This window comes from Hippichthys cyanospilos, chromosome 6, assembly GCF_059441005.1.
Source record: "Hippichthys cyanospilos isolate Australia breed blue-spotted pipefish chromosome 6, RoL_Hcya_1.0, whole genome shotgun sequence".
Taxonomy (NCBI): Eukaryota; Metazoa; Chordata; class Actinopteri; order Syngnathiformes; family Syngnathidae; genus Hippichthys; species Hippichthys cyanospilos.
Window position 1 is genome coordinate 4793564 of NC_142374.1, and position 25646 is coordinate 4819209.

The 25646-nt window shown below is 38.3% G+C and overlaps 2 protein-coding genes across 7 annotated transcripts; one reads left to right on the forward strand and one right to left on the reverse strand.

Moving 5' to 3' along the window:
- Positions 1 to 1426: 1426 nt before the first annotated feature.
- Positions 1427 to 7516, forward strand: b3gnt9 (UDP-GlcNAc:betaGal beta-1,3-N-acetylglucosaminyltransferase 9). Of its 2 annotated transcripts, XM_088417588.1 has the most exons (8): positions 1427 to 2087; positions 2953 to 3067; positions 3182 to 3458; positions 3553 to 3672; positions 4718 to 5053; positions 6303 to 6529; positions 6617 to 6872; positions 6946 to 7516. In XM_088417588.1, exons 3-8 carry the CDS (start codon positions 3360 to 3362, stop codon positions 7294 to 7296), a joined length of 1389 nt encoding a protein of 462 aa, XP_088273714.1. In that variant the 5' UTR covers positions 1427 to 2087; positions 2953 to 3067; positions 3182 to 3359; the 3' UTR covers positions 7297 to 7516. The 2 variants fall into 2 exon arrangements, with proteins under 2 accessions (XP_088273714.1, XP_088273716.1); XM_088417590.1 differs by lacking the exons at positions 1427 to 2087; positions 2953 to 3067 and having other exon boundaries at positions 3085 to 3458.
- A 5539-nt stretch (positions 7517 to 13055) lies between these two features.
- On the reverse strand, positions 13056 to 24145 carry phaf1 (phagosome assembly factor 1). 5 transcript variants are annotated; one of them, XM_088418422.1, is made up of 16 exons: positions 24031 to 24145; positions 22923 to 23005; positions 22023 to 22106; positions 21746 to 21789; positions 20055 to 20134; positions 19835 to 19929; positions 17722 to 17819; positions 17513 to 17625; positions 17164 to 17297; positions 16937 to 17020; positions 16421 to 16503; positions 16262 to 16305; positions 16118 to 16167; positions 15298 to 15356; positions 15078 to 15150; positions 13056 to 14923 (listed from the first exon to the last, which is right to left on the reverse strand). In XM_088418422.1, the coding sequence occupies exons 1-16, from the start codon at positions 24044 to 24046 to the stop codon at positions 14822 to 14824; spliced, it is 1242 nt and encodes a 413-aa protein (XP_088274548.1). In that variant the 5' UTR covers positions 24047 to 24145; the 3' UTR covers positions 13056 to 14821. The 5 variants fall into 5 exon arrangements, with proteins under 5 accessions (XP_088274548.1, XP_088274547.1, XP_088274546.1 ...); XM_088418421.1 differs by having other exon boundaries at positions 16118 to 16164; positions 17722 to 17786; positions 23197 to 24145; XM_088418420.1 differs by having other exon boundaries at positions 17722 to 17786; positions 23197 to 24145.
- Between the last annotated feature and the right edge of the window lie 1501 nt (positions 24146 to 25646).

Below are 25646 nucleotides of genomic sequence, written 5' to 3' on the forward strand. Positions count from 1 at the left end.
ACAGTGACCAATAACTAGTGTTGGGAGTAATGCATTACAAAAGTAAGGTCATTATTACTGTAATGCATTACTTTTTGTTGTAAAGCGGTAGTGTAAGGCATTACACACAGAATTTAAATAATATTTTACTCTGTACAAATAGCAGTAACGCACATCACAATGTATTATAATCAGTGTTGGGAGTAATGTATTAGAAAAGTAATGAAAACTTGTAATGCATTATTTTTTGCTGTAACGGGATATTGTAAGGCATTACACACACAAAAAATGTAATATTGTACTAGTTAAGAAAAAACGAGTAACGCAATACATTACAATGCATTTTAGACAAAAAGTGATGTCGTTTTTTTTTTCTTTTGTAAAAAAATAAATCATTAACATAATTATTAATAAATATTTGCCCACAAAAAATAATCTATAAAGTGTCAGACCTGTTCTAAAAAAAAAATCAAAAATTCATATTTATACATATATTGATCTACTGTATATAATTAAATCAATGATTAATAATATATTTTCCAAAAGTGTCGTCTTTTGGGTTCATTGTAGAGATCTGTTCACAAAAAATAAATCATTGAATAAACAGGTAACGAGAGGTGGCACGGAACAACTTGGGACGTATGGGGGACAATCTGGGTTTTTAAAATAACATAATGGAATAACCTATTGACAATGAAGCTATATTTTCCTGAAACATTTATTTCATGCAATAGTTATTTTTAAAGGATTTTTTTGCATGTTGGTTGTATTTAAAAGCTCAAGTACCCCCTGGAGTTCCTTCAAGTACCCCCAGGTTTACCCGTGCCCCCATTTGACAACCACTGCTCTAGATAGTCAAGTTTGATCGTCTTCTGGGTGCGGGGCCATTCCGAGGACCTCACTAAACCCTCCAATCAGTAGTAGTGACGGGGGTTGGGTAATTGGAGCTAGCGCAGGTGGTGGGGCATAACTTTACTTGTGTGGACTTTTTGCATTAGTGGCGGGGTTTTTCTGGAAAACATCCTTTTTTTTCCCCCATATTCGCCAAAAACACTGCAAGATCGGAGGAGGAAAAAAAACGGGGCAAAAAGTTTACTTGCTGTTGTTAATATCTACTATACGGCCATTATTTTCAGTTCGTCAGAGATAACGATTAGAAGAATACAATCGTTAGTTGCTGTTTGTGTGCGACACCTAAAGAGCTGTCCACTTGGCCAAATAGGACCAATAACTTCCCAAACCATTTAGAGTGGTACCACAGTAACGTGAAGTTAGCCAAAAGAAAACACACGGAGGATTCCGCTCTCTCGCGGTATGCCACTTCCACCTCAAGAGTTTGGGAGATTCATGAAGCGTATGTCGAACGGAGTATGTTTTGGGGTACTCCAGGAATTTCGGGTACACAATTGCTAACCCTCAAATGTCGACTTGGATACGAGGGGAACACAAGATATCCCATCATACTCTTTCCCCCTTGTACATATGCTAAACTACATTTTATGTGGATTTTGTCACAGAAGCAGAATGCTCTAATCTGCCCTGGAAGCCATCATTTATGATTGCTGCTCATTGTGAATAGCCTCTTATCTTAGCTTTGCCCAACACCATTGCATAGTTATAAGCAAACCCACTGACATTAAGGGGGTGAGTGTCATTTTGCTTCAGTCGTCACTGCTTTCTTGGTCTGTGTACCCCAACCCCCATTCTTTTCTGCTGTGTCTGCTTCAGTCTTGTGGGCTGGTCCTTCAAATTTCAGCCACGTGGTTAGCTCACAGAAGATGCTGCCTTCAATTCTCCCCTCTAGTTTTTTTTTCCTCACCACTAAATCCCTACAATTTTACCAAGTTTAACTGTTTGGTACGACGCACCTACAACAAATGCATCAACGATCACGTTTCATTTTTGTAACTATACTTATATTCTACTATTTCACAATTCAAAACGACATGTTATCCACGGAACTACAATGTTACACTCAAGGCGTCTAAAAGTAAGTCCATTGGTGAAGTTCATAGTTCCCACAGCACTTAAAGGCAACGTGAGGCAAAGTGTTCCAATGAAGTACGTCCAGATGTTTCCAGTTGGTGCTACCCCGTCTGTCGTCTCTGGTGAGTTTGAATGAACTTGATTTATACGCTGCATGGTATTTTCATACATTTTACAGGGACATAAAAACATAGTAATTGGCGGTGTAAAACCGCCGGAATCTGTAAATGTACGTGTTTTGGGGAGTTCGTCGCGTTCACTTCAACCACGTGACAATTTAATATTAGATGTACTGGAAGATATGGTAAACAATTAGATTTTCGTCCAACGTGATGAATGTTTTGGTAACTGGGGTTTCTCTTAATTTGACAATACCCGAGTACAAATCTCGTATTCACTTACATAACCGACACGCCCCCCTCATTTGTACACGCGGTGAAGTTGTGCATGGCCAGTAACGCTGAATAAATACGATAATGCTACGCAATCATATTGTAAACATCTTGATTCAACAACAAACTATTAATTGATGATTAACAGAAACGTTGTGACAACTGTATACGAGAAAAAAGAAACATCATGGTAAAAAAAGTACAAGTTAAAGATGAACATCCAATGTATCAAAAAATTCTGATGCTCCAAGACACTTTGAAAGTGCTAAAAACGGTAGTGCAATTATTTCTTTTTGGGGGACAAGATCTGTCCAATACTTGTGAGACTATACTGCTGACAATGTCAATCAAATAGTGTATTGTGTTTGTAAAAAGCTGAATTGCATGAATCACAAAAGTGTTTTTTTTTTTAATAGTAGAAATTCATACACGCATAATTAATTACTCTGTGAAGGAGCTAATTCTGACAAAAACTGAATGTAAGTATGCCAAGTAGATTTTAGTGGTCTTTAGCCATTTAATAATATAATTAAGTAAATAAATAATTTAAATACAAGCTCGTATAACATAAAAATCCTTTTTTGTACTTTTGTAGAATTTACTGTACTCGCTTTTCACAAGATTCCGCTTCCATTGGAGCCCTAGTGGAGCAGTACCCCAAGGATCCAACAGACGGAGCCTCCAGAAATGAACACTATGTTCCTGTTCTGGTACCACCGGCTAAATGTTTTTTTTATTTGCGGGTTTCAACCAAATCTGATTCTTTGATCCTCACGTTGCATTGTCATGGTCCTTTTCTTGTGACTCTGATCTGTTTGTGTCAGGATGCCTGCGCTGGCTCTGGAGATGATGACAATGGAGATAAAGGCTTGCCTTTCAGACTCTGGCACAAGAGAGAAAATAGACCTTTTATAGGACGGATGCTGAAGTCCTCCTGGCAGAGATGGTCACGATAGCTCTTACTTCTTCACACCCCGTTGAATACACCACAGAAGCCAGAAAATGGTGATACTGAGGAGGAGGCGGTGCAACATAAAAGGAGATGTGATGTGCACGATGCTGCTACTTCTGCTTTTCTCCTTGTTGCTCTATGTGCGGCAGGTAGACCCAAATAGACTCAAAAGACCACAAAGAAGCTAACCTGGGAATTTGCTCCTCATTCTTATTAACCCTAATCAAAACAAACCCGTTTCAGGTCCTTCTGTTGTCTGGGTGGGACAAGCCTGCATGGAGGCTGGAAATCTTTCGGCCCACCAGCTCCAGTCGGACCCTGCTGGGAACCAACAAAGCCAGAGTGACCCAGGAGTCTCCAGCGGTAAGACAGGACTGTATTCAAGGCTTCAGAAAGCGTCAAAGTACAGTTCCTACGTAACTGTCTCACGATCCGATTTTTGGCTCTGCGATTCCGTTCAGAATACATTTTTCATTTATAAAAGATCTGATTAGATAGTTAGAAATCATTTCTGCTTCAACTATCTTTGCAATGAAGCATCCTACAACTTCAGTCTGCTTTGCAAGACAATAACAAAAGGCTACAAAGAGTTTTTTTTTTTAAACAAGGTTTTGATTTGTAAGGAACTTGCCTTTTTCCACAAAAACAGCATAACAGTACAACTACTAATCTTTGAAACTAGCTGTAAACAGTGTAGCTTTTTATAGTATAAAATAAAAGGGAACAAAAAAAGGTAAAACAAGATACATTGTCATTTCACAGGAAATTGCAGCACTTTTCAGCTACAAGTTTACAACATCAAAATTTTAAATGGAATACCTCCTAACAAACTGGGTCAATTTCCCCCAAACACAACTATTTAGTGACTAAATAGTCAAGTACTTTCATGAAGATGTAGATTACGTGGGTCTATTTGACAAGCAACCTAATTATTATATTTTTAAATATATTTTAGACTAGTTAAACAATGTCTTATGATTATCATCACATCAGCCTCAAAGTTTTACTATTGCCTGTAGATTCCACAAGATGGCACCAATGCATTTTATTATATTAGACATGGCCTTGGCAGGAACACAAAATCAGTAAATAAGTGAGTTTTTCTGTGAATAGTGGAGGATATGTGTTGCAAAACTATCTGCAATTATTTTGGAGAAGGAAAAAAAAAAAAAAGAGTGGAATAACCCTAACCCAAATGATTTCACTTGCTATTACTTGCGAATAGATTTTCCTTCATGTGGCCCTGGAGCTAAAATGAGTTTGACACCCTTGATTTAGCTTATTTTCTCATACAGTTTGAATGCTGAAAATAATGCTACACATACTGCTCCATAGAATGTATAATCAAGGACTTCATTCTGCATTCATTTTTGTCCCATCTACTGTCATTATCTGTTCAAATGAGCAGTTTGCAGTCAGCCCCTCCGAGCCTCAGCGCCCACCCTGTGAACGCAAGCCCAAACGCCCTCAACGCAAGACCAAAACTCAGCCTAAATCCAAAGCCAAGCCCAAGTCTCGACAGAAGGGCGTCACGCCGACCAAGACCGGCGGCGCTCCTCTGCCCACGTTGCCGCTGTTTGATTTTGTGGGCTACCTACGAGAGAAGGACAATCGCAACTTCCGACTGCTGATAGATCAACCGCAGAAATGTCAACTTGGAGAGCTCGAGAAAGCTGGAGAAAGTAGCGAACTCTACATGCTCATTGCAGTGAAGTCGGTCGTCACAGATTTTGATAAGCGGCAGGTAAACTGTGTCTTTTCTTACAGTCGTCTCCAATTCTCCTGTCCAGACTGTTTCTGTGGCCAACTGTTTGCTCTGGCTGTCCCTTCCATCTGGTCTCTCGCATACGCAAAAACCCCATTCTCCTCAGCATCTTATCAGCCAGCTTCGCTTTATGCTTTACGGAATGATCTTGCAGGCCGAACTAAACCTCCTCGCCGGTCGGATCCGGCCCACGCGACGTAGGTTTGACCTCTGCTCTAAATGGTCCTTAGGTGTGTGAATGATTGGTGTTTTTTCTTCGCTGGTTAGCCATGTACCCCGCCTGCAGGACAGTCAGCTGGAACAGGGTCCACCCATTCCGCAACCCTCGCCAAGATAAGCAACCAATTTAATGGATGGCTGTTTATGTGTCACTTTGTATTATACTTTTTTTTTTTTTTTAAACAAACTGTGACTTTAGCTTGTACATCAAGTGGTGACAGCGAGGTTAAATCCCTGTGCAACTTCTTTGCATTGCGTTCCGAAGAATTACTTAAGCTATAGCTTCCTTGAAATGTGATGTGTGCTTTTAATTTGATTGCCGCGCTATATTTCTGCTTCCTGTTCTTACCTTCCCAAAACGATATTGCAATTCAAATGCGTCGCTTCTTACAGCGTCCACGTAGTCGATTTGAACAAATGCTTTTTTTTAATTTCCCAAAACACGAACAGAAGCAACATAGGGGTGAAAGGGCTACATGTAGCTGTGGAGCCGCAGGTTGCTGACCCTCGGTAGAGGTTTATGTGTAATAATTAATTAATTAATACGAAATTACTTCAAAACTAAATTGACCATTTGGGCCAATGTTTCAACTCTTTCCGTGCCAGCGGAAAGAATTCTCGTCATGTAAAATGCTTGTTGTCTGTCAGCGACTACGTTTTTCTTTTTTTCTTTCATGAAAAAAATGATGACGCTTGAGGCCGGCCCTCCTCTTAATTTTAAGCTTATTAAGCATCGTAGTAATGAAGGGTGACCATTGGATGGGAGCGTTGCTCTCGATAGCGACAAAGATGTGATCAAAGGGTTGTCTATTCCGATACTGCTTGTCGGCGGATCGATCAGCCTGGCCCTTATTGTAATTGACGATGTTTTATATTGTACGGCTCTTCCTGACACCACACTCGCCGTCGCTAAAATATACTGGCCTGTGTAACCAAGTGGCTGCTTTCTTCCTCGAACAGGATTTGCAATAGGAAATTTGAGCCTTTTCTCCACTTTTGCTGGCATTAGGTGGTACGTAAGACCTGGGGTAAAGAAAGCAGCTCTATCCGCACCGTCTTCCTGTTGGGGGTCCCCAAGAATCGCACCGCCTTGCCTCTGTGGGATCAGCTGCTGAATTACGAGAGTCAAACCTTTGAGGACATTCTGCTGTGGGACTTCGAAGACACGTTCTTCAACTTGACGCTAAAGGAAACGCACTTCCTAGAATGGGTCAACCGCAGCTGCCCTCACGTCAAGTGAGTGTTACCGTAGATGGAGGCACCTCAGGCAAGATAGCAAATTTTATTTGTACGCGTTGTCATCATTCCCATCCCGTTATCTAGGTTCATCTTCAAGGGGGACGCCGACGTTTACGTGAATGTGGAAAACATACTGGAGATGCTTCGAGACGAGCGGTCGGATGAGGATCTTTTTATCGGGGATATCATCGTCAACGCCAAGCCCATTCGGCGGCGCACTTCCAAGTATTACGTGCCCGAGTTTGTTTACGGCAGCGCTTTGTACCCATCTTATGCCGGGGGAGGTGGCTTCGTCATGTCCGGGCATACGGCACGGAGACTCAGCGCCTCCTGTCAACAAGTATTTGAAACTCACTACAAGGTCAAATCATCTTTTTTGCCATTTGGCTCACTTTCTTATCTCCCACTCCCAGGTGGAGCTGTTCCCCATCGATGACGTGTTTCTGGGAATGTGCCTCCAGCTGATTGGAATCAAGCCATCGCGCCACCAAGGTTTTCGAACCTTTGGCATTCCCCGTCCATCAGCGGCGCCTAACCTCCAGACGTTCGACCCCTGTTTTTACCGCGAGCTCATGGTGGTTCACAGCCTCAGTGTACCTCAGATATGGCTCATGTGGAACTTGTTGCATGACCCCAAACTAAAGTGTCACAATCGGAGCAGACCGACTTCCCGACCCTTTCGGTGGCGGACGGGAGATTCAAGAGGGGAGGAGGAGGAGGAGACTGACTATGAAGAGAAGGGAGTGTTTGTCACGCATGTTTAACTTCCCGTTGGGGACGATGCTGAATGAACTAAAAGAGGCTTCGTGGCCATTTTGGAATGAAGCACAGATAAGTCGCAAGGCACCCCAGCCGAGTTGACAGACTGGCAGAATGAACTGAACCTAGACAAACATGCTCAAATTTTTCTCCACCTTAAAGGGGCAGTGTATAAGAATTAGACCGTTCAAAAGGAATCAATTAAATGATTGTGAATTTCAAAAACTTGCAAATGGATGTCTTCTTAATGACCAACAGTATGTTTTAAATATGATTATGGGTTTAGTTATCACTAAATTATGTTACATTATGTTATGGGGGCGGCACTTCTCCATGTTTGTAATAGCTACCGACAATGGTAAATGCAGCACCTTCAGCACCTCCCGCTGGCCATAATGAAAAATGGTCTAAATCTTACACGCTATCCCTGTAAGGGGGCTTTCAGGAAAGATTCAGACTTAGTGTTCAAGGTGATATCACTGTACAAATGACTGTTGCATCAACTGTGTGACTTCAAAAAAAGGAAGGTTTTCAATGATTTTACAAATCGGTTTCCTTTATTTACATGAATTGCTAAAATCGGGTCAAATCTGCTTTGCTCAGTTAACTTGTGGGTGGTATGTGAAGATTTAAGGGTTAGGTTGTGATAACTAAGCAATTTATGATGTTATATTATGCCTAGCCATACAAATTGATATTTTTTTCTCTCTTTTTGACAATAAATGACAAATAATTGGGCACGGCAACAGATAATTTCATCCATCTATTTTCTAGAGCCACTTATCCTCACCAGAGTCGCAGGCTTGCTGGTGCTTAACCCAGCTGACTTTGGGGAAGTAGGCGGGGGACACCCTGAACTGGTTGCCTGCCAATCGCAGGGCGCACAATTGCCGTGCATGTTTTTGGATGTGGGAGGAAACCCACGTGAGCTCGGGGAAAACATGTCAACTCCGCACAGTAAGGGCCTGAGCCAGCTGGATTCAACTCGGGTCCCTTTGTGAGGTGGACGTGCTAACAACCACTGCTCCACTGAGCCACCACGGATTTTTTTTTTTTTTTTTAAAGCGTATCCCTTGTAAGGATCTGAATGTTGCTTAATTACACATTAAGGTGGCGCAGGCAAAATTGAGTTTGATACTCGGCTGCAAACAACAGACTTGATTCAGGTGCAGTTGTGCTTTGAAAGAGAATAACACATTGCCAGCTTAACCCTTCACAGGGCACAGCGGCCGCTTTCGGACGATTTTTTTTAAACAGGCACACATTGTTTCTATTTTTTTACGTCCAATACAGCGAAGAATTTTCAGGATTTCAGAGAAATTTAGGGATACGTTAAAATTTAAGCAATGGCTGTTTCGGATGCTTTCGGCTTTTTTGCCCGTTTAGAATATCGACCTAAAGCGGACGCTGTTTCCAGTAAAGGGTTAAGTGAGCACATACAGTACTTAGTTTACTTAAATACTTAATTGCCCTATAACAAATCAATCCGAATGTGGATATTTACCCGAGGGCTACCTTTGACTGCATTTTCATCCTCAGAGTAACTGACGGTGAGACAGAGAGTCTCACATCCATGAGACTGGATTGATGCAAACATGGACGGACATGCCAGTCCCCCGAAGAGAAAAAATGCCAAAAACATGCACAGCACGATGGCTTAAAAACACATGACGTGAACATTTGGGAGAAAAATTGTTTAAACACTTAACTAGAAGCAATGCTGCTGCTTAAAAACTCCAACATCCAACCAACTATTTTATTGTTTAGCAAGAACTTGCTAAACACTGTCTTCGAATGCGTCTAATTTCATAAAACGTAACATACCCGGATGGAGTCTGTCAATCTGCATTGGATTATTATGTTAACATTTAATACAATATCGTAATGTCCAGTATGAGCAGAAACCTTAGACCTATGAACAATATTCAAAAGCAGCTGATGAATTGTGCACAGAAGTGTGTCTAGAAGGAATGTTAGTGAACTACTACATATTTAAATCCCTTCGCCTATGTAAAGTGTGATGCAATTTGGCAATAACACGATTTCCCCAAAAATGGCATTTTGGGGTATGGACAGGAAAAAAATAGGCCTAACCCTAGTTTCACAAAAAAATTGACTGACTGCGAGTGTTATGCGTTGTCATGTATGGCTGCAAGTGGAACATCCTCAAGTTGTTAGTCCCTATGACTAAACACCTAAAAACTGAGGTAATTCTGAAATTATTGCTGTCAAGATCTTAACAAAATTGAGATGAATTAAGGAAGTGATCCAATTCATGTTTTCAATCTAAAAAAAAAATCTTTATTGGAATGTTACATTTTGTCACAGGACTGGCATTTGGTTAGTGCGATCCAGATGTTTGTGGGGAAGGACAATCTTTTTTTATGTTCTACTAGATTTTGTCATTTTATTTTTCTTCTAAAGTCACTGACTATAAATTTCTGCTGTGTTATTCCCTTCAAGGCGCATTTGATGGCTTTCTCATGCGCTTTTCTTTTTCGAGTTTGCACATTTTTCACATGCAAAGAAAGAGCTTTCCAAACCTTTGTTATATCCAGATTGTTTATTTTTTGGGGTCAATATTCTGATCTCACACCAAAGAGAATCTGGGAAGTTATTGAAGTGATCAATTGCACTCATAAAGGAGCAAAACGTGTTCTCACGTTCAGTAGTATGACTGCAGTTCAAAGTCAATGAGCACACATGTTGCTAATGCTTCAAAAGCAAAACTTTGTCATAATCTCTTTTCACGACAAAATGTACAGTAATTCCCCAAATATAAAACACACTTTTTTCGCTCAAAAATGAAGGCCAAGAGTATGTGCGCGTCCAATAAACAGTAACTTAAAAGTTAGATTTTTTTTTTTGACACCATTCAAAGTAGATCGATCTGTCAGCCACATAAGCGGTGTTTTGACGCACAGATGTGCATTTTTATATCGGCCGCCTTCTTGTCGTCAGGTGGCTGTTAGCAATTAGTGCCTGTTGCAGCTAACAGCAGCTCATGTTAGCTGAGGGTGTTACGGCATTATTTTCAAGAAAAGAAGCAAGCAGACTGAACCGCCGTCCGAGTCCATCCTTGTTCACGCACAACAATATTACTAAAAGCGAGAAGGTCATGTAAAGGGGTATGATGTCTCTGGCTGATTCATCTAAGTGCATCGGTAAGAGAATTCCATTTGACTCATTTATTAATTGCGGTCTTTTGGCATAGCCACACAATCAGAAACTTGGTGAAACACGGATGCTGCGCAACCTCGGGTATACATGGTAAAATGAACTTGAATACCATCGCGAAAAGGAAAAACAACTCCTTCGAGCGCGTTCGGTGTCATTGGCGAGGCGTTTACAGACCACTCAAAATGTGGGAAATCTGAAACGCATCGAACTTTACGCGCAACAAATGAATAACTTACGAATATGAACACAAGAAAATATGAGTTTAGGAAGATGAGATTCAATCTGTTTTGCTATACTTTTGACATTGTGGCCAAAGAGTTGATGCGTCTTACACACGGTAACACAGAAAATGCCAGAAAACGTCTTATATTTGGGGAATAACCGTACTTATTGCATTTTCTTTCCCCCCAGGCAACATGCTGAGTAAGCATTTCTTCTTACACAATCAAAGGAATGGCATTCAAAATATAAATGATCACATTTTAATACGCTTCAATGAATTACAATGTCCCCGTTTTATGGAATGAATTTCAAATGCTAGTGGAGTCCACAAAGTATGGAGACAGTAATCCATTTTGAGGGCAAATGGCGGGAACAGACGAATACAAGCGCTAACATGAGAGTAATATTACGACCTAAACAAGGCCGCGCATTATAAATGAAAACTTTATAATACTCACTGACCTGCCAATGAAATCAAATAAAAAGTAGGAATGGAGAGCTTGTCTCGCAAGCCATTTCTAGTTCTGATATGTCCACCTGAGTTGATGCGCTCATTCATCACCAATGGGGGACCTCCACGGTATTTACAACATTATTGAACACCTTTTAGCTGAATATATACACTGTGTACATTTGAAGACAAGCTTTAATCAGTGTTTGGATGTTGGTGTAAATATGGCCACCACTCAAAAGAGGTAAAAAAAAGAAAAAGTATAAAACATTAAGGGGTTGTCACAAAAAGTCAATAAATTTGAACAGGCAAAATGTTAAATTGACAGTATGCTTCTAAGGTGGTATGTTTAGATATAAACACACACACACACACATTCACTGGCGCGTACACTTAATTATCCATGTATAATTCTATGTACAAGAAGACTTTTCTTATTTTACATAGGATAAAATTACTTGTCAAAAACAGGCTCAGTGGGAGATGAGGCACAATGTTCAGCAGTTTCCCCCCCCCTTCCTTTTCTGCTCGCTTTTTATATCAAAGCAAGTTTGCCGATAACGAGAATATAGAAAGTTAAGATACAGCCAACCCAAGAAGTGGAGATATCAGAACAGGAAAGAATATCACAAAGCAAATGCTGATTTTCTCCAACTTGTATATCAGAAAACATTTGAAAGATTCAAGCAAAACAAGAGCCCACATTTGATTACAAAGATTTTTACAGATCTTCCAGAAGTTTAAACCTGAAGGGTTTAGTATGCTTGCCACCCCCCCCCCCCCAAAAAAAAAAAGGAAACTGAGTATGAGCATCACAGTATTATTAGAAAACTTCAGCCATACTTCAATCAAGTGGAATTTTTACAAAAAGGAAATTCATGGAAAAAATACAATATATTACCCAATTGACGTAGATGAAAATAAATTCCAAATATTAGGGGACAAATGTGTTTAATTAAGAGACGAAGAGAAAAAAAACATGATATTAAAAAAAAAAAAAAAGTGTTCTTATTAAGAGTGAAAGTCGAATCTTATCTTTAAAAACTCTTTTGGCACATCAAACGCCATCAGCAGTTTTGAGTTTGTTATCAACAAGCACGCTTTTGAATTGATAATTGATCCATTAGCAGAAAAATACAAAGTATGTCTGTGCAGGGGTTGCACAGACGGGAGGAAAAGATGACAGTGACATCACTCGGTGACTGGAAGTCGCCCAAGAAAATATCTTTTTCCATTCACAACATTCAAGTATGAATTTTCGTGACAGGATTCATTCATTTACTACGATGTTTCCACATGAATATCAAATTATTCTCACATTCATGACAGTTTTTCTTTTGGCCCAAATTCAGCACTATTACCAGTACGAACAATTAATTTAATAATAATTAATTTGTCAATGTGGAATTTTTGAAAATGTCTTCATTTCTACCCCTTCATGTAGTGTTGGGCATGTTACTTCAAAACTGTAATGTATTATTTATTACTTATTAATGCCATTCCAAACTAATGACATTCTAATATTCCTGTATTTGCAATGTGAGGCATTACACTACTACTGCATTACTCTCAACAAATGGAATAACCTTAAACTAAACTTAAGTAAACTTACATGCTTAAAATGTAACCAAAATAAATACTATTGCTCCTGTGGGCTTGTAAATGATGCCTTGATCGCTGCAAATGTAAAATAAAAACATATAAAACCAACCTAAACAAAGTTTTCAGCACTGTATCAAGGTGACTAAATGAACTGCATTCATGTTATCAACCGCTTCAATTAATATTAGGAATTGAAAGGGTTTAGGAGCGTTTTTTTGGGCTATATATTTTCATTCGTTGTAAATATATATATATATATATATATATATATATATATATATATATATATATATATTAATTGAAGCGGTTGATAACATGAATGCAGTTCATTTATGCGGGACATTTATTTATTTATTTTTTTAATTAACTACAGAAAATGCTTCGGTAACATCCCCAAATTGAATCAAATATTAATCGTTGCTTTCCAAAGATAAAGCAAACAGGGTTACATTCGACACAATGATAATCAGACTTCTTTTGTAGAGCACTATGAAAATATTTACTGTCGAGTGGCCGAAATTCCAAGGATTGACACAATTTTAGCGTTCTACACGATTAATCAAACGTTGTCGTCAATTAATCGTAGCACCCGTGTCCTTGCTGGGCAGGAATGCATGGAAAACTAATTGTGTGCAATTATTTGATATCATTTGTATTCAGGTTGAGGAACTGTCGTATGTGCACTGGTAGAATATCAAATCTAATTTTTTTTCAATGTCAAAGATGTCCTACTACAGAGGACAATGGAACACTATGAGCATACTGTATCTATCCATCTTAAGGTGATTCTCATAAGCCGAATTGGCACAGAAAAAAAAAAAAAAAATCAACTTTTACTACTTTGGACAAAGAGCAAAGTTGATCACAGATGGAACTTTGTAATGAATTAAGGTCATTCCTAGGGCAAGTCATTTAGTCTTGAAGATGAAAATATAAGAATGAATTCACTGCAACAGTGATCTAAGCAAACCAGAAGAAAATGACCCTGAAATGTCTTTGGCGTTTGCATTTGGCAGCTAAACAAGCAAGAATATGCATTCACTGCTGAGGGATGAAAAGTCAAGCATCAGTAACATGCGCGCGACGAAAAGAAGGGCGGCCAATCTAACGAAAGGTGTGTGGACACACGGCGCACCAAACGCCAATCTATTCTCTAAGCTTGGTCATTTAATATGGAACGGCAAAATAAAAAACATCCCTAGTTGTCAACTTGCTTACTCCTAACATAACTAAGGAGCATTTTCGTGCAAAGTGGTACAATAAAAAAGAAGATGAACGGAAATAGTGATGGTGTGATGAGTGAGACAGGGCACGTTGGAAAAAACAAATGCGCTGGTCAATGCTTTTAACGTGCGGGACTAAAAAGCAAAAGCTTTGCTAGTTTGTGCTTGTTCTCTTATTCAAACTCAAACTCAATTAGGGAGTTCATGCAATTTTTGTGTGGAAAGCTGAGCTCTGTTTTGACCAAACTAACTCCTGTGCTTCATTGTTGGGATAGAAGGTTCAGCAGGTTCACTCATGCAGGTGATCGTCTGTGGGTGATGAGGGAAGCCATGTTTGAGCACTTCTGTTTTAAGAGGCCTTGGCCACCCACTCTTTGCCCTCCTTTACTGTTCAACATTTGGGAAAAGTCGACTCCGCCTTCCGTCTTCCATGATCCCTTTGCGTCTTCTGCTTTTATTTGGGGGGGGGGGGCAGAGCAGTTTTTTTTCTCTCCCCCCATGGTGACTTTCGCAGGTCCAACGAAGCAGGACAGCTTCTCGCACTTTCCTGTCAGCTCCATCTCAACTTCTGGGATTCCCTTCTTCAGATTTTGCATTCTTCAAATGCAAATTTTCGCACTATGTCTCGTAGTGGTTTCCTTTAGGGTGAACGCTCCTGTAAGTATCGATTCTCCCACACAGACCGTGTCACCAAGTCTCGAGAGCAATTCTTCCAAGCCAGCAGGAAAAGAAATGCCGAAAAGTGTTTGCTGTCTCTGAACTGAATGCAAGAATGGCCGTGTTGTGGTTGTGCCTCGCTTGATTTCAACGTTGAAAACAGGCCAGAATGAGATTCGTTGTCCGCTTACTTGTTCAGTGAGAGGTACTGCTGCTACCGGCCTCGGGTTGCTCTCTACTGGTGGCCCGTGGAGCACCGTAGAGTGTCACAGATGCTATGTGATTATTTTGCATCACCTACACACAGCAAAACATGTTTTGGGTGTAAAACTACGGAATGAAACGGAATGCTGTGGCATTTCATTAGATTTCCTTGTTTTCTAGAACACAAATAAGGTCATCTGGCCAGGCTGTACAATTTCATTCATTCTATAAATAAATATAATCTGACCTCAAAGATCATCCTCTGCAGTCCAAAGCAAAATGTCGAGCCAAATGGGTTGGTGTTGTTGGCAGATGAAGACCTGTTAAGCAGAATTTTGTTTGTTATGGTGACAATTGGACGTAAACGCTTGTATCAACTACTACGAAGAAATATCATTTTTAGGTATGTCTGGCTCACAAAATAAGCTGGGCTAATAATGTTAAAGTATACAGATGTCATTAATTACCTATGAAGCACAACAGGTTTTTCCATCGGGTGGCCAAGCAGTTCCTGTATCTGGTCCCACTGGCAACGAAAAATAAAGTGAGGCAAAACAGACAACAATGATTACTTTGTGTGAAGTTTACAAGCCTGAAGGCTGGTAGAAAGAGGAAATAACAAAGCAATGATGTCACAGAAAAACACTAAAAACCACTAAAACCAGGAAAGGAGCCCGAACAAACTTCTGGAATATTATATAAATGTCAGTTGGAAATGTACTGGCTTTGGTGTTAAATCTTATGATTTTTTTTTTTTAATCACCAAAAAGAATAGAACAAATAACACAAACGTTAAAACCCATCTATTATTGATATAGGATGGATGCACAGTCTGACCGGTTAGCACATATGCCTCACAGTTTAGTCGTTCAAGGTTCAATTTTGGTGTTCCTGTGTGGAGTTTGCATATTCTCCCTATGCTCGCGCAGGTCTCCTCCCACATTCCAAGAAACGTGCATGGTAGGTACAGTATATTGGACACTCCAAATTGCCCATAGGTGGGATTGTGAGTGTGAATGTTTGCCCTCCAGGACTGGGCTTTGACATCTATGCGTTGAAGAAAGACGCTCCCAAACTGCCGATGAATTACATCTGGATTATTCACTGACGTTCGGATTACATGATGCGCCAATCGTGCTTTGATGAAGAGCATGTTTGTGCAGTATGTACCCCACCTACTGGGATAGCCGCCATATGATTTGACTGCTGATCCCACAAATAAAACTTAGGTGGTTGAACCCAACCCAAGCATCTCCTTTAGGTTTACAAGTCCAGTAAATGACTGACCTTGCTGTAAGTGGTCAATATGCAGTCATCTGTCTCTGAGTCTGCTCCTACTAAGACAGGAAAGAAGGACACATCAGTAAAGACGGTAGTATTTATAAAAAATAAATAAATAAAACATTGTGGTGACAGCATTCAGTGACTAACCTTTTTTTACAACAAGGGAAATTTTAAAGTCACACCGATGATATCTGCAAGGCAAAAGGAGAGAACTGAATGTCAGAAATGATATACAATGAATACTTTTGTGAATAACACTGTACAAATTTCTCAAGTTGAACACAAATAAAAAAGCAAGGTATTTACATATTGAAGTTATAATGTCCTGGGTAGTTGGTATGAAGAACAAACTTCTTAACCAGATGGGTTGTTGAATCAAACAGGATATCCTGCACAAACCAAGAAACAGCAAAATCTAGATTGTGGATTCGGCATTCGGTCACAGATAAGGTCTCACTCATCATTCATACATTGTTGATTTTTTTCTTCATTGGTTCTCAAAGCCACTCTTAATGCAGGTGAGTTCTTTTAAAGGGGAGAGCCACAAATTAGGGAGACCAAATTTTAAAACTCCAAAGAATTCCCCCCTACCCCAATGTAAAGGAGGAAAAGGCTCTCAATATATTTTTGGGTTATTATTAGCATAAATATGTCATACATTGTACATTTACCAGCCTTGAACAATCAAGTGAGACATCTTTCCTAATTGCACAATTCAGAAAAGGCAATAACAACACAAGCAGAAAAAAAAGTCAGTCAGATTTTTTCTTATGAACACAAAAGCAACGCAAACGTCTTAAAATACGTGAGTCCTTTACGTACCACTCCGAGAGTGAAGTAGTTAAAGAAGTAGTCGTTACATTTGGAAGGAACTTGCTTGTGAGGTGATGGAGAGTGGATCTTCATCTGAAATAAATGAGAAACAAATGTAGAGATGACTCAGTATGACTCAGACATGCACAGCATCCGGACTAGTCATTAAAAGTGTTTTGTTTCAACATGAAGAAGCACAGAATTAGAAGGTGAAAGAAACAAAAGAGTTTTAACACCTTGTCCTCAGACTTGTAGAACACTTTATGTGGTGATCCGAGAGCACTCAGCACCTCCTGGCAGGAGTCTCCAAAGTAGATGTTTCTTTCCAAGGACCTTACTTTAGCATCACCCATCACGCCTGGACCACAACCTGCACACTCAATTTAAAAAGAAATACAAGTGAATACATTAATACAATACAAGCAAATAGCTTTCAGCTGCTGTGCGCACATCTATTGGTGTTAAGATAATAAATAAATATAATTTGCCTTGGAAGATTTTCTGACAACAAAAAAAAGTCATGCAGGCAACAAATAAAGTATGGTTTTCTAGCAATTCAGGAATAGGCACAGAAGCATACGTTACCTGCAGTAAGTAAATGGAACTTAAGCCCCACTGGCCCTGTACCCTCTCTCAGGACATCAACGCACTCTGCATAGATGTTACCAAGGAAACAGGCCAACGGCATCGCTGGCGCTCTGAGCACAAGACAAAAGCACATATCCGATTGTAATGTTTTATCACATTGATATCGCGTTTCTGAAACACTGTTGAATGAATGTGAAGTACTGTACTTTGTTTCTTGCAGGTTGTTGCCAGTGTAGATGTGCATCCTCTTGACCATGGCCCCATGTGGAATCTGCAGGGAGGCCAAACCCAGGGCAAAATTAGGCTGCCAAGGCAAAACAACTGGGAGTAATGGTGTGTATGGAAACACACAAAGACATACTATACTAATCGTGAATACATACTACAGTACCAACCCTCTTATAGTTAGTTACACATAATGCAGCAACTGCAGGAAGATAAACTTACAATCTTTCGCACTAATGGATCTTAAAACATGCCCACATTGAATTCATAATGTGATATGGTTATCTAGTAGTAGAAATGCTTAATCACAAAGCTCTGTCTAACTTTCTCCAAGACAGCAGTGATTACTCAAAGCTGATCTAATGCTAAATTGGCGCTGTCTTTTTAAATCTCGAAGGACAAATTTAATTAAAAAGATAGGAACAACAATGTGGAGCATAGATGCGAGAATCTTAGCAATTTCACTCCCCTTTCATGAATTTACTTGAAACTATTATTTTGAACTCTTACATTGACAACCAATCTTACGGTAAAATGGCAGAAACCAAAATCCCATTCACATAACCTGACTATAAAAGGTGTTAAAATGGTTTAGAATTTACACAATAATGACACTGGTGCATTTTTTTAATGTATTCTATCATATATAATTCAGTTGTTCTCCTGTTTGTTCAAAGTTCAAAACCCCTCACCATTGTGGACATTACAACATAAAACATGCAGGGCGGCCAAGTGTTCCGGGAAAAAAAAAATACCCCCCCCCCCCCTTTTTTTTTTTTTTTTTTTAAATGGGAGGGTTTGAAAGAATGCAGGAGGTCCGGATGATTTTCAGCGAAAAAAAAAAAAAAAAAAATATATATATATATATATACATATATATATATATATATATATATATATATATATATATATATATATATATACACACATATATATATATATATACACACACATATATATATGTATATATATATATACATATATATATATATATATACATATATATATATATATATATATATATACATATACATATATATACATATATATATATATATATACATATATATATATATATATATATACATATACATATATATACATATATATATATATATATATATATATATATATATATATATATACACACACACACATATATCTATATATCTATCTATCTCATATATACGGTACATATATTTTTTTGTGGATTTTTTCTGACAAATTTTGATAATTTGCAACTTTTTTTAAATAGATTTTTATTTTTCAAATAAATCACCCTTCAGTGTAATAATCACAATCTATATTTAATACAACATTTAAAAACATGACTTAAAATAGCATTATACCATGAAAACATTAAAATCTAATGCTCTAGTAAAGAGAGAATACTAAAGAGGTTTTGTGAGCGAGGCAGTCTTTTTAATGGTTTTGAACTTTTTTCAAGACAACAATTTTTGTCCCACTCGTCATCATGTATAAATATGCAATTATGTGAAATAGTGGATTTAAAAATACAATTTTATCTTAAATTATATGATTCCGCCAATATTGAGACTTAGGTGCTTTAAACAGATACTGAGGCTTTAGTGAAATTGGCTGAAAGTCATATAGTGGTATTTAATGAACCTTTTGGTCTTAACAGTAATAGTGAGAATAGAAGTGAAAAAAAAAAAATCTTGAGCGTATTCATGACCGCATTATTTAAATGTGAAAAGATGTGGTGAAAAATAGTACACATAGTGTTTGCTGGTGTTTAAATTACTTATGAGCTTGGGAGTCTTTGTCATGGCAGACGTCATGTCCGATTTTTGCTCCCGTGATTGCTAATGTAGCAGTTGTCTGAATTAGCGACTAGATAGTAAATACGAATGAATTGTGTAACAAATTTGCTGTTCAAATCTGTTTACTCTCCACACAAATTCTCTACCGAAGCACTTATTTTGGTTATTTCCCAACTATGCATTTCGCATTAGTTAAATCCAGTTTATAGCGAAAGTAGTTTACGCAACCTTTAGTATGCCACCTATCGGCGAGCTCGGATGAAAAGATTAGATGATCCCAATGGAGTCACACCAACTGTAATATCCTTACCTCATATTTTGGAGCTTCATTCCAAGAGTCAAGTTGGAAGGAAAACGACAGTCCTCGAAAGTTGAGATGGAACAACTGCTCAGCTGCGTTGTAAACTAGATGCATATGGGAAAGGAGGAGCAGATTCAGTCAAAGATTAGATAGCTCTATTTTTGTTTTTGTATCCTTCATTTTTCTAAATGAGAAATGTTTTAAAAAAAGGGGGGGGGGGGGGGTGTACCTCCAGGGTGAGTTGCTCCAAATGACTGATCTATTTGTTCTATAGTGGGCGCAATGGCTTGAGAATTGAAATGGACTCCACTGGAAAGACACATACAGAGTGCAGAGAGAGTAAGACGTTAACAACATTACTTCAGAAGTTAATGCAACATACGTATTCATTTCACTGGATGTATACAAAGTGTTTTAAGAGCACATTAAAGATGTGCTGATAGCTTTACAGGTTGAATAAATGCAGCTGAGAGTTGAGTGTCATCTCCACCACAACATAAAATCAACAAAAACTAAGTCTAAAAGAGAAATGTTAATATAAGGGCCTGGGTGATAAAGATTTGGACTTTTTTTTGGCATGAAAAAAAAGTAAAGATTACCGATTAATTGGCAGATGAATTTTAAATATCATAATGAATACCACGAATAGCAGGGGGCAACAATAAATATACAATAAAATAAAACACACACACAAATTCCTTTTCAGGTCGTAGAATGTTTTGTGGCGCAATAAATGTAGTAAAGACATTCATTCTTGCTATGTCTTTGTGTTACTTACATTTGAATGGGAGTCATTTTAACACATATATACATAATTTGTGTGCACTTTGTAATTTATGATTTAAAAAAAAAAAACTTTGACTGTAGGTTGAGTGAAGAGCAGTGACATCCAGGTGAGTTCTTTGCACTCCTTGCTTGCATTTCTCACTTAATAATTGCTGGTAAAGATGAAGATTTGCTTTGGTATGAATGACAGGTTCACAGCTTATCAACACATTTTTACATATGTTTAAGGACACAGGGTCAAGGTATGTTTTTTTTGTGGAATAAATAATGACACAATGATTTGTATACAACTGCTGTAAATGTTGGAGTAAAATATTTAAAGGTTAAAACAATCAGTAAATATCTGTTAGCCAATTTTTGAAGGGACATAATCAGCCGTTCCAATATGCCACCCAATTCATCGGTCGGGTCCTAATTAATACAGTTGTTGAGGTAAAAATAGGAAGCCTGCAGTCTTGTGAGTCTGTTGTAAGAACACAAAGGTGATTGTTTTAAAATCTGATATGCAACAAATACGACCAAACAAAAACAGAGGAGATTTCCCTTCGCTGCCAAGGCCCCCTTGGCCCTTTCACTTTTTCTTTTAAAAGAAATTACACCAAATTTGATTTTGCTGTTTCTAAGTTAAGTTTAATGTACAAACATATTTGTGACAAATCTTAAAAGAAAATGTAGGCCTCAAAGATTAAGCCCTATCTTGTCTAAATGTGTTTTTCTTTACATTTGGATAACAATACAAAGTAAAATAAGTTTTAATTGCGGCAAAAGGGATTTAACATTGTCTCCTTTGGGAAGACACTTTTGATATATATATATATATATATATATATATATATATATAAAACATAAAAAACAAAAAACAAAAAGAGTACTGCCAGCATCCTGCAATTGATTATGTTCAAGCCCAGCTCCACCTTGAGCATGATATAGTTATTTAGTTGCAGTAATTCTATATACAGCCCCCATACTCCAAAACTACAACCATTATTTTTCTACGGGATTCATATTGTACAAACTATATACATTTTAGAGGATGTGTATGCATTAAGAAGGCTATTATTGAGTATGAGAACATTTTCTATGCAGGAACACCGTTTTGATGGAGGGTATACTGGAAATTTAATTTGAACTCACCAATATTTCAATTTGACTTTGCTTAGGTCATACACTTCAATCACCTGTAAACAAACAAACATACAAATCAATTGTAGCGTTTAGTAAAAACAAAATGCTTCCGGTAGCTGAATGTGATACACAGGGACAGTGATTCGCAGTTTGTTTAATGTAGAACTAAACTGTGAGAAATATGTCGATGTTCACTAGTCGATACATAATAGACATGCATTTCTCGGAGCTCATTTCTTTGAAAAAACTTTGTGGAGGTGGCATGAAAAAAAAGCAAACATTTCACCTTGAGTCTCTGATTTGTGGCATCAAACAGCAGTTTAATACCATCCTGAGTCAAGTTCAGTATGAGGTCATGGCTGAGTGGTGTCTGTTGAAGAGATAAACAAGCCCATTAATTAACATTAAGAAGGGTGGACTGTGGATATGGACTCATACACATGATGCAGAAGGCCATTATTGTAATCTGGCAGACGGAGCGCCACAAAACATTTTTCAACATCCAAATAGATAGTAGTTATACAATGTTCATCTGTTATTTTTTTAAATTATTCTTATATCTCAAAATGTTTAAATATTAATTACTGAAACACAACTAAAACACACTGTAATGTATTTTTCGTGTACAGCAAGGCGAGCCCAGAATTTCCATTTGTCATATAATTCACAGTTTAATCCAGATTTGGGGAAAACATTTATTTTTCTAAACTTTCACAAAATGACATCACACAAAACTGCAGGATAACTTGTACGATTCCATTCGAAGTTTTAAGCTGCTAAATAACCCATTTCTACGTCATACAATAAGCATGACCTCATTTCAACACAGTGGGAGCTTAACACTTCCAGAGTATAAATTTGCGGTCACAAGACAGTTTGAGACCCAACCAGTAGTGTTTTACAATACTACCTAACAGTGTTAACAATACTTCACGCGTACCACTGGATGAACTACATAAGGGCACATCTCTGATGCGAAAAAGCACCGAGATGGAACACAATTTAGAGTCTTATTCATGCAAATTATTAAAAACGCATCCATCTTTTTGACAGCAATCTTACTCCATAGTAATTGAGAAAGCTTTCAAATGTTCTATGTTGGTTTGACTGTAAATGAAAGACCCCATTATTATTTTGAGTAAACAGTTTTGCTATAAATTAATGAAACACATTGTGGCCATCTCACCTGTTCACTGTAAAGCACCTGGACATTTTTGATGATGCGGCAGTGTTTCTGGAGAATAGAGACCGCCTGGGACATTGGCATGCCTGGGCAAAAAAAACAAAACAAAACAAAACAAAGAGACTAAGCATCTCTGTAACCTTAGTTTGTAGGCTTGATCTTCATTTTTTTTCAAATTTTTGTATAACACTAAAACATCTTGAATGCACAATATGTAAAAAGGCATTTTCCCCAAATATGCACAATTGCTGCTAATCCATACTGTATCAATACCGACCTAAGGCAAATTCCCATTGCTCATTTCCAAGTGATCGCTCAGGCACCACTTCCAGATCCAGCATTGGCAAGTAGTAGGGGGTGGCTCACCTGATGACACGATGGGAGCCTCTGAGGGACCCTAGCTCTAGCTGACTCCCTAAGCCTGTCTCGACCCTCAACACTGCAATTAGCTACTTTAATTCATAACGCCCAAAATAAATAAGACACCAAATTAACGCCTGGGCCTCAGCGTTTCCAGTAATAAGTAACGACTTTAATACACTACATATAAAACTAACTTCAAAAGAGTACGAAGAGTTTAAACCTAACCTATAAAACAAAAATCACAAGGTAAAAAAAAAAAAAAAAAAAGCCTTAATAGTTAATATTAAAAAGGCTATCTTGTGAGCAGCTCTTGACTTCTGCAAACAAGTTATGCAACCTCCAAGAACAAGGTCAGCTGACAGGCGAAATATTGCTTAAATAAGTATTTTCTGACCAGAAGTTAAAGTCGGCCACTATCGGCTAAGTTACGAAAGCACCGAGCAGGACACCAACACTGTGTTGCGCTATTGGCTAACATTAGCCGACGGAGCTAGCTGCAGTTGTTGCGTTGGGAATTGAGGAGGTATAGGGGTGAAAAAAAGCGCATGTAAAGGAAATGCCCCAAAATTAGCACATGGGGGGAAACCAACGAAGGTTACACGCGGTCATAGCACAAATACACTAAGCGAGTTACGTTACGGTCTTTATTTTTTTTTCTTCTTTTCTCTCTTTCCTTTCACTAGCGAGGGTTCCAGTTTGGGATGGAGCTAGCTCTTGTGCCGCGAGGATGCCGATTCAAGTTCCTCACGTCCTTTGTTAGTCATGTGTTTTTGAGCCTTGAACCGTCCGCCGGGTGTCTTCCTCGTGCATAATGTGTCTTCAGCTGGGTGACCGAAAAACGCCAACTTCGGAAATCAACAAGAAGCAGCAGGATCAGCTGATTGTTCAACTTCCTGTGTTTGGATGACGTCACAGACAACGAGATGCGGGGTTGGCTATCAAAAAGTACAAAACAAGTGACAAAAAGAATATATATATATATATATATATATATATATATATATATATATATATATATATTTTTTTTTTTTTTTTTCAATTGAAGTCTCTCTTTCTTTCATGATTGTACAGATTGTACAATCTTTCATGATTGTACAGCAGTGGTTGTCAACATTTTTTAAGGGATGTAACCGCTGTGAAATATGTTTTTAGCCAAGTACCTCTTAAAGCGGGCATGTCCAAACCCAGTCCTTGAGGCCCGCTTGTCCGGCATGTTTTGGAGGTTTCTGTCCTCCTACCACACCTGATTCAAATGATCAGCTCATCAGCAAGCTCAGCGGAAGCCTGACAACAAATCTGATCATTTGAATCAGCTGCATTGGACGACGGAAACATCAAAAACATGCAGGAAAGGTGGCCCTCCAGGACCGGGTTTTGACATTTTTGCCTTAAAGGGACACTGTGTAAGGTTTGATCGTTTTTCATTACGGACAGCAGGAGGTGCTGCATTTACCATGTTCTGTAGCTATAACAGCCATGGCAGTCTCCGGAGAAGTGCCCCCCCCCCCCCCCCCCCCCCCCCCCCCCCCCATGTAATATAAATTAATAACGTAAACCTCCGTTTATATTTAACACATACTGTTGGTCGTTAAGAGCACATTCATTTGCAAGTTTTTGAAATTCATAATAATTTGATTTATTCCTTTCTAATTAAAAAAAATCGTACACAGTGTTGATTTAACTTGTTCAATGCCAGGGATGCATTTTTACATTTTTTTTAAACACTCCAGACCTTCAATCCCAGATACTTAAGCATCAATTTAATACTTAAGTATCTGGGAAGAAATGTCCTCTTAAGTATCTGTGATTAAATGTCCGGAATCTTAAAAATCATGAAAATACATCTGTGGCATTGAAGGAGGTCATCAATGTTTTTGCGTAATAAAGAACAACCTTAAAACACACTAACGGTGTCTGATTTATTAAACTTTAGACCATTTCAAACTTCATTTTTATTTTTCCACAAAAAATAATCAACCTAAAGTGCCCTCTTTTGGATCATAGAGAAGAAATGTGTTATCACAAAGAAATAATTATCAATACATATTTTTCCATGAAAAAAAAATCTATATGTCAGACCTGTTTAAAAAAATATGATTTATCCACACAAAAATATCAAACATTAAACATCCCATTTTGGTGTCAGAGATCTGTTCACAAAAAACCCCAAAACATAATTATTAATAAATATTTCTCCATGAAAAAATAATAGAAATTATTAGGAATAAATATTTGCAGTGAATAGCACATCCGCCTCACAGTTCATAGGACTCGGTTCAAATCCACCTGGCTCTGGCCTTCCTGTGTGGAGTTTGCATGTTCTCCCCGTGCCCACATGGGTTTTCTCCGGGCTTCCTCCCATAC

What these genes read in the sequence shown, in the direction of transcription:
- b3gnt9 (XM_088417588.1), top strand. Translation starts at nt 3,360, where the DNA reads ATGGTGATACTGAGGAGGAGGCGGTGCAACATAAAAGGAGATGTGATG. An exon ending in TGACCCAGGAGTCTCCAGCG is followed by an intron (nt 3,673 to 4,717) that starts GTAAGACAGGAC and finishes TCAAATGAGCAG; the next exon opens with TTTGCAGTCAGCCCCTCCGA. An exon ending in TCAGCGCCTCCTGTCAACAA is followed by an intron (nt 6,873 to 6,945) that starts GTATTTGAAACT and finishes TCCCACTCCCAG; the next exon opens with GTGGAGCTGTTCCCCATCGA.
- phaf1 (XM_088418418.1), bottom strand. Translation starts at nt 23,260, where the DNA reads ATGCTGGATCTGGAAGTGGTGCCTGAGCGATCACTTGGAAATGAGCAA. An exon ending in AAAGTCAAATTGAAATATTG is followed by an intron (nt 20,135 to 21,745) that starts GTGAGTTCAAAT and finishes GTGTCTTTCCAG; the next exon opens with TGGAGTCCATTTCAATTCTC. An exon ending in AAACCTGTTGTGCTTCATAG is followed by an intron (nt 15,151 to 15,297) that starts GTAATTAATGAC and finishes TCTGCTTAACAG; the next exon opens with GTCTTCATCTGCCAACAACA.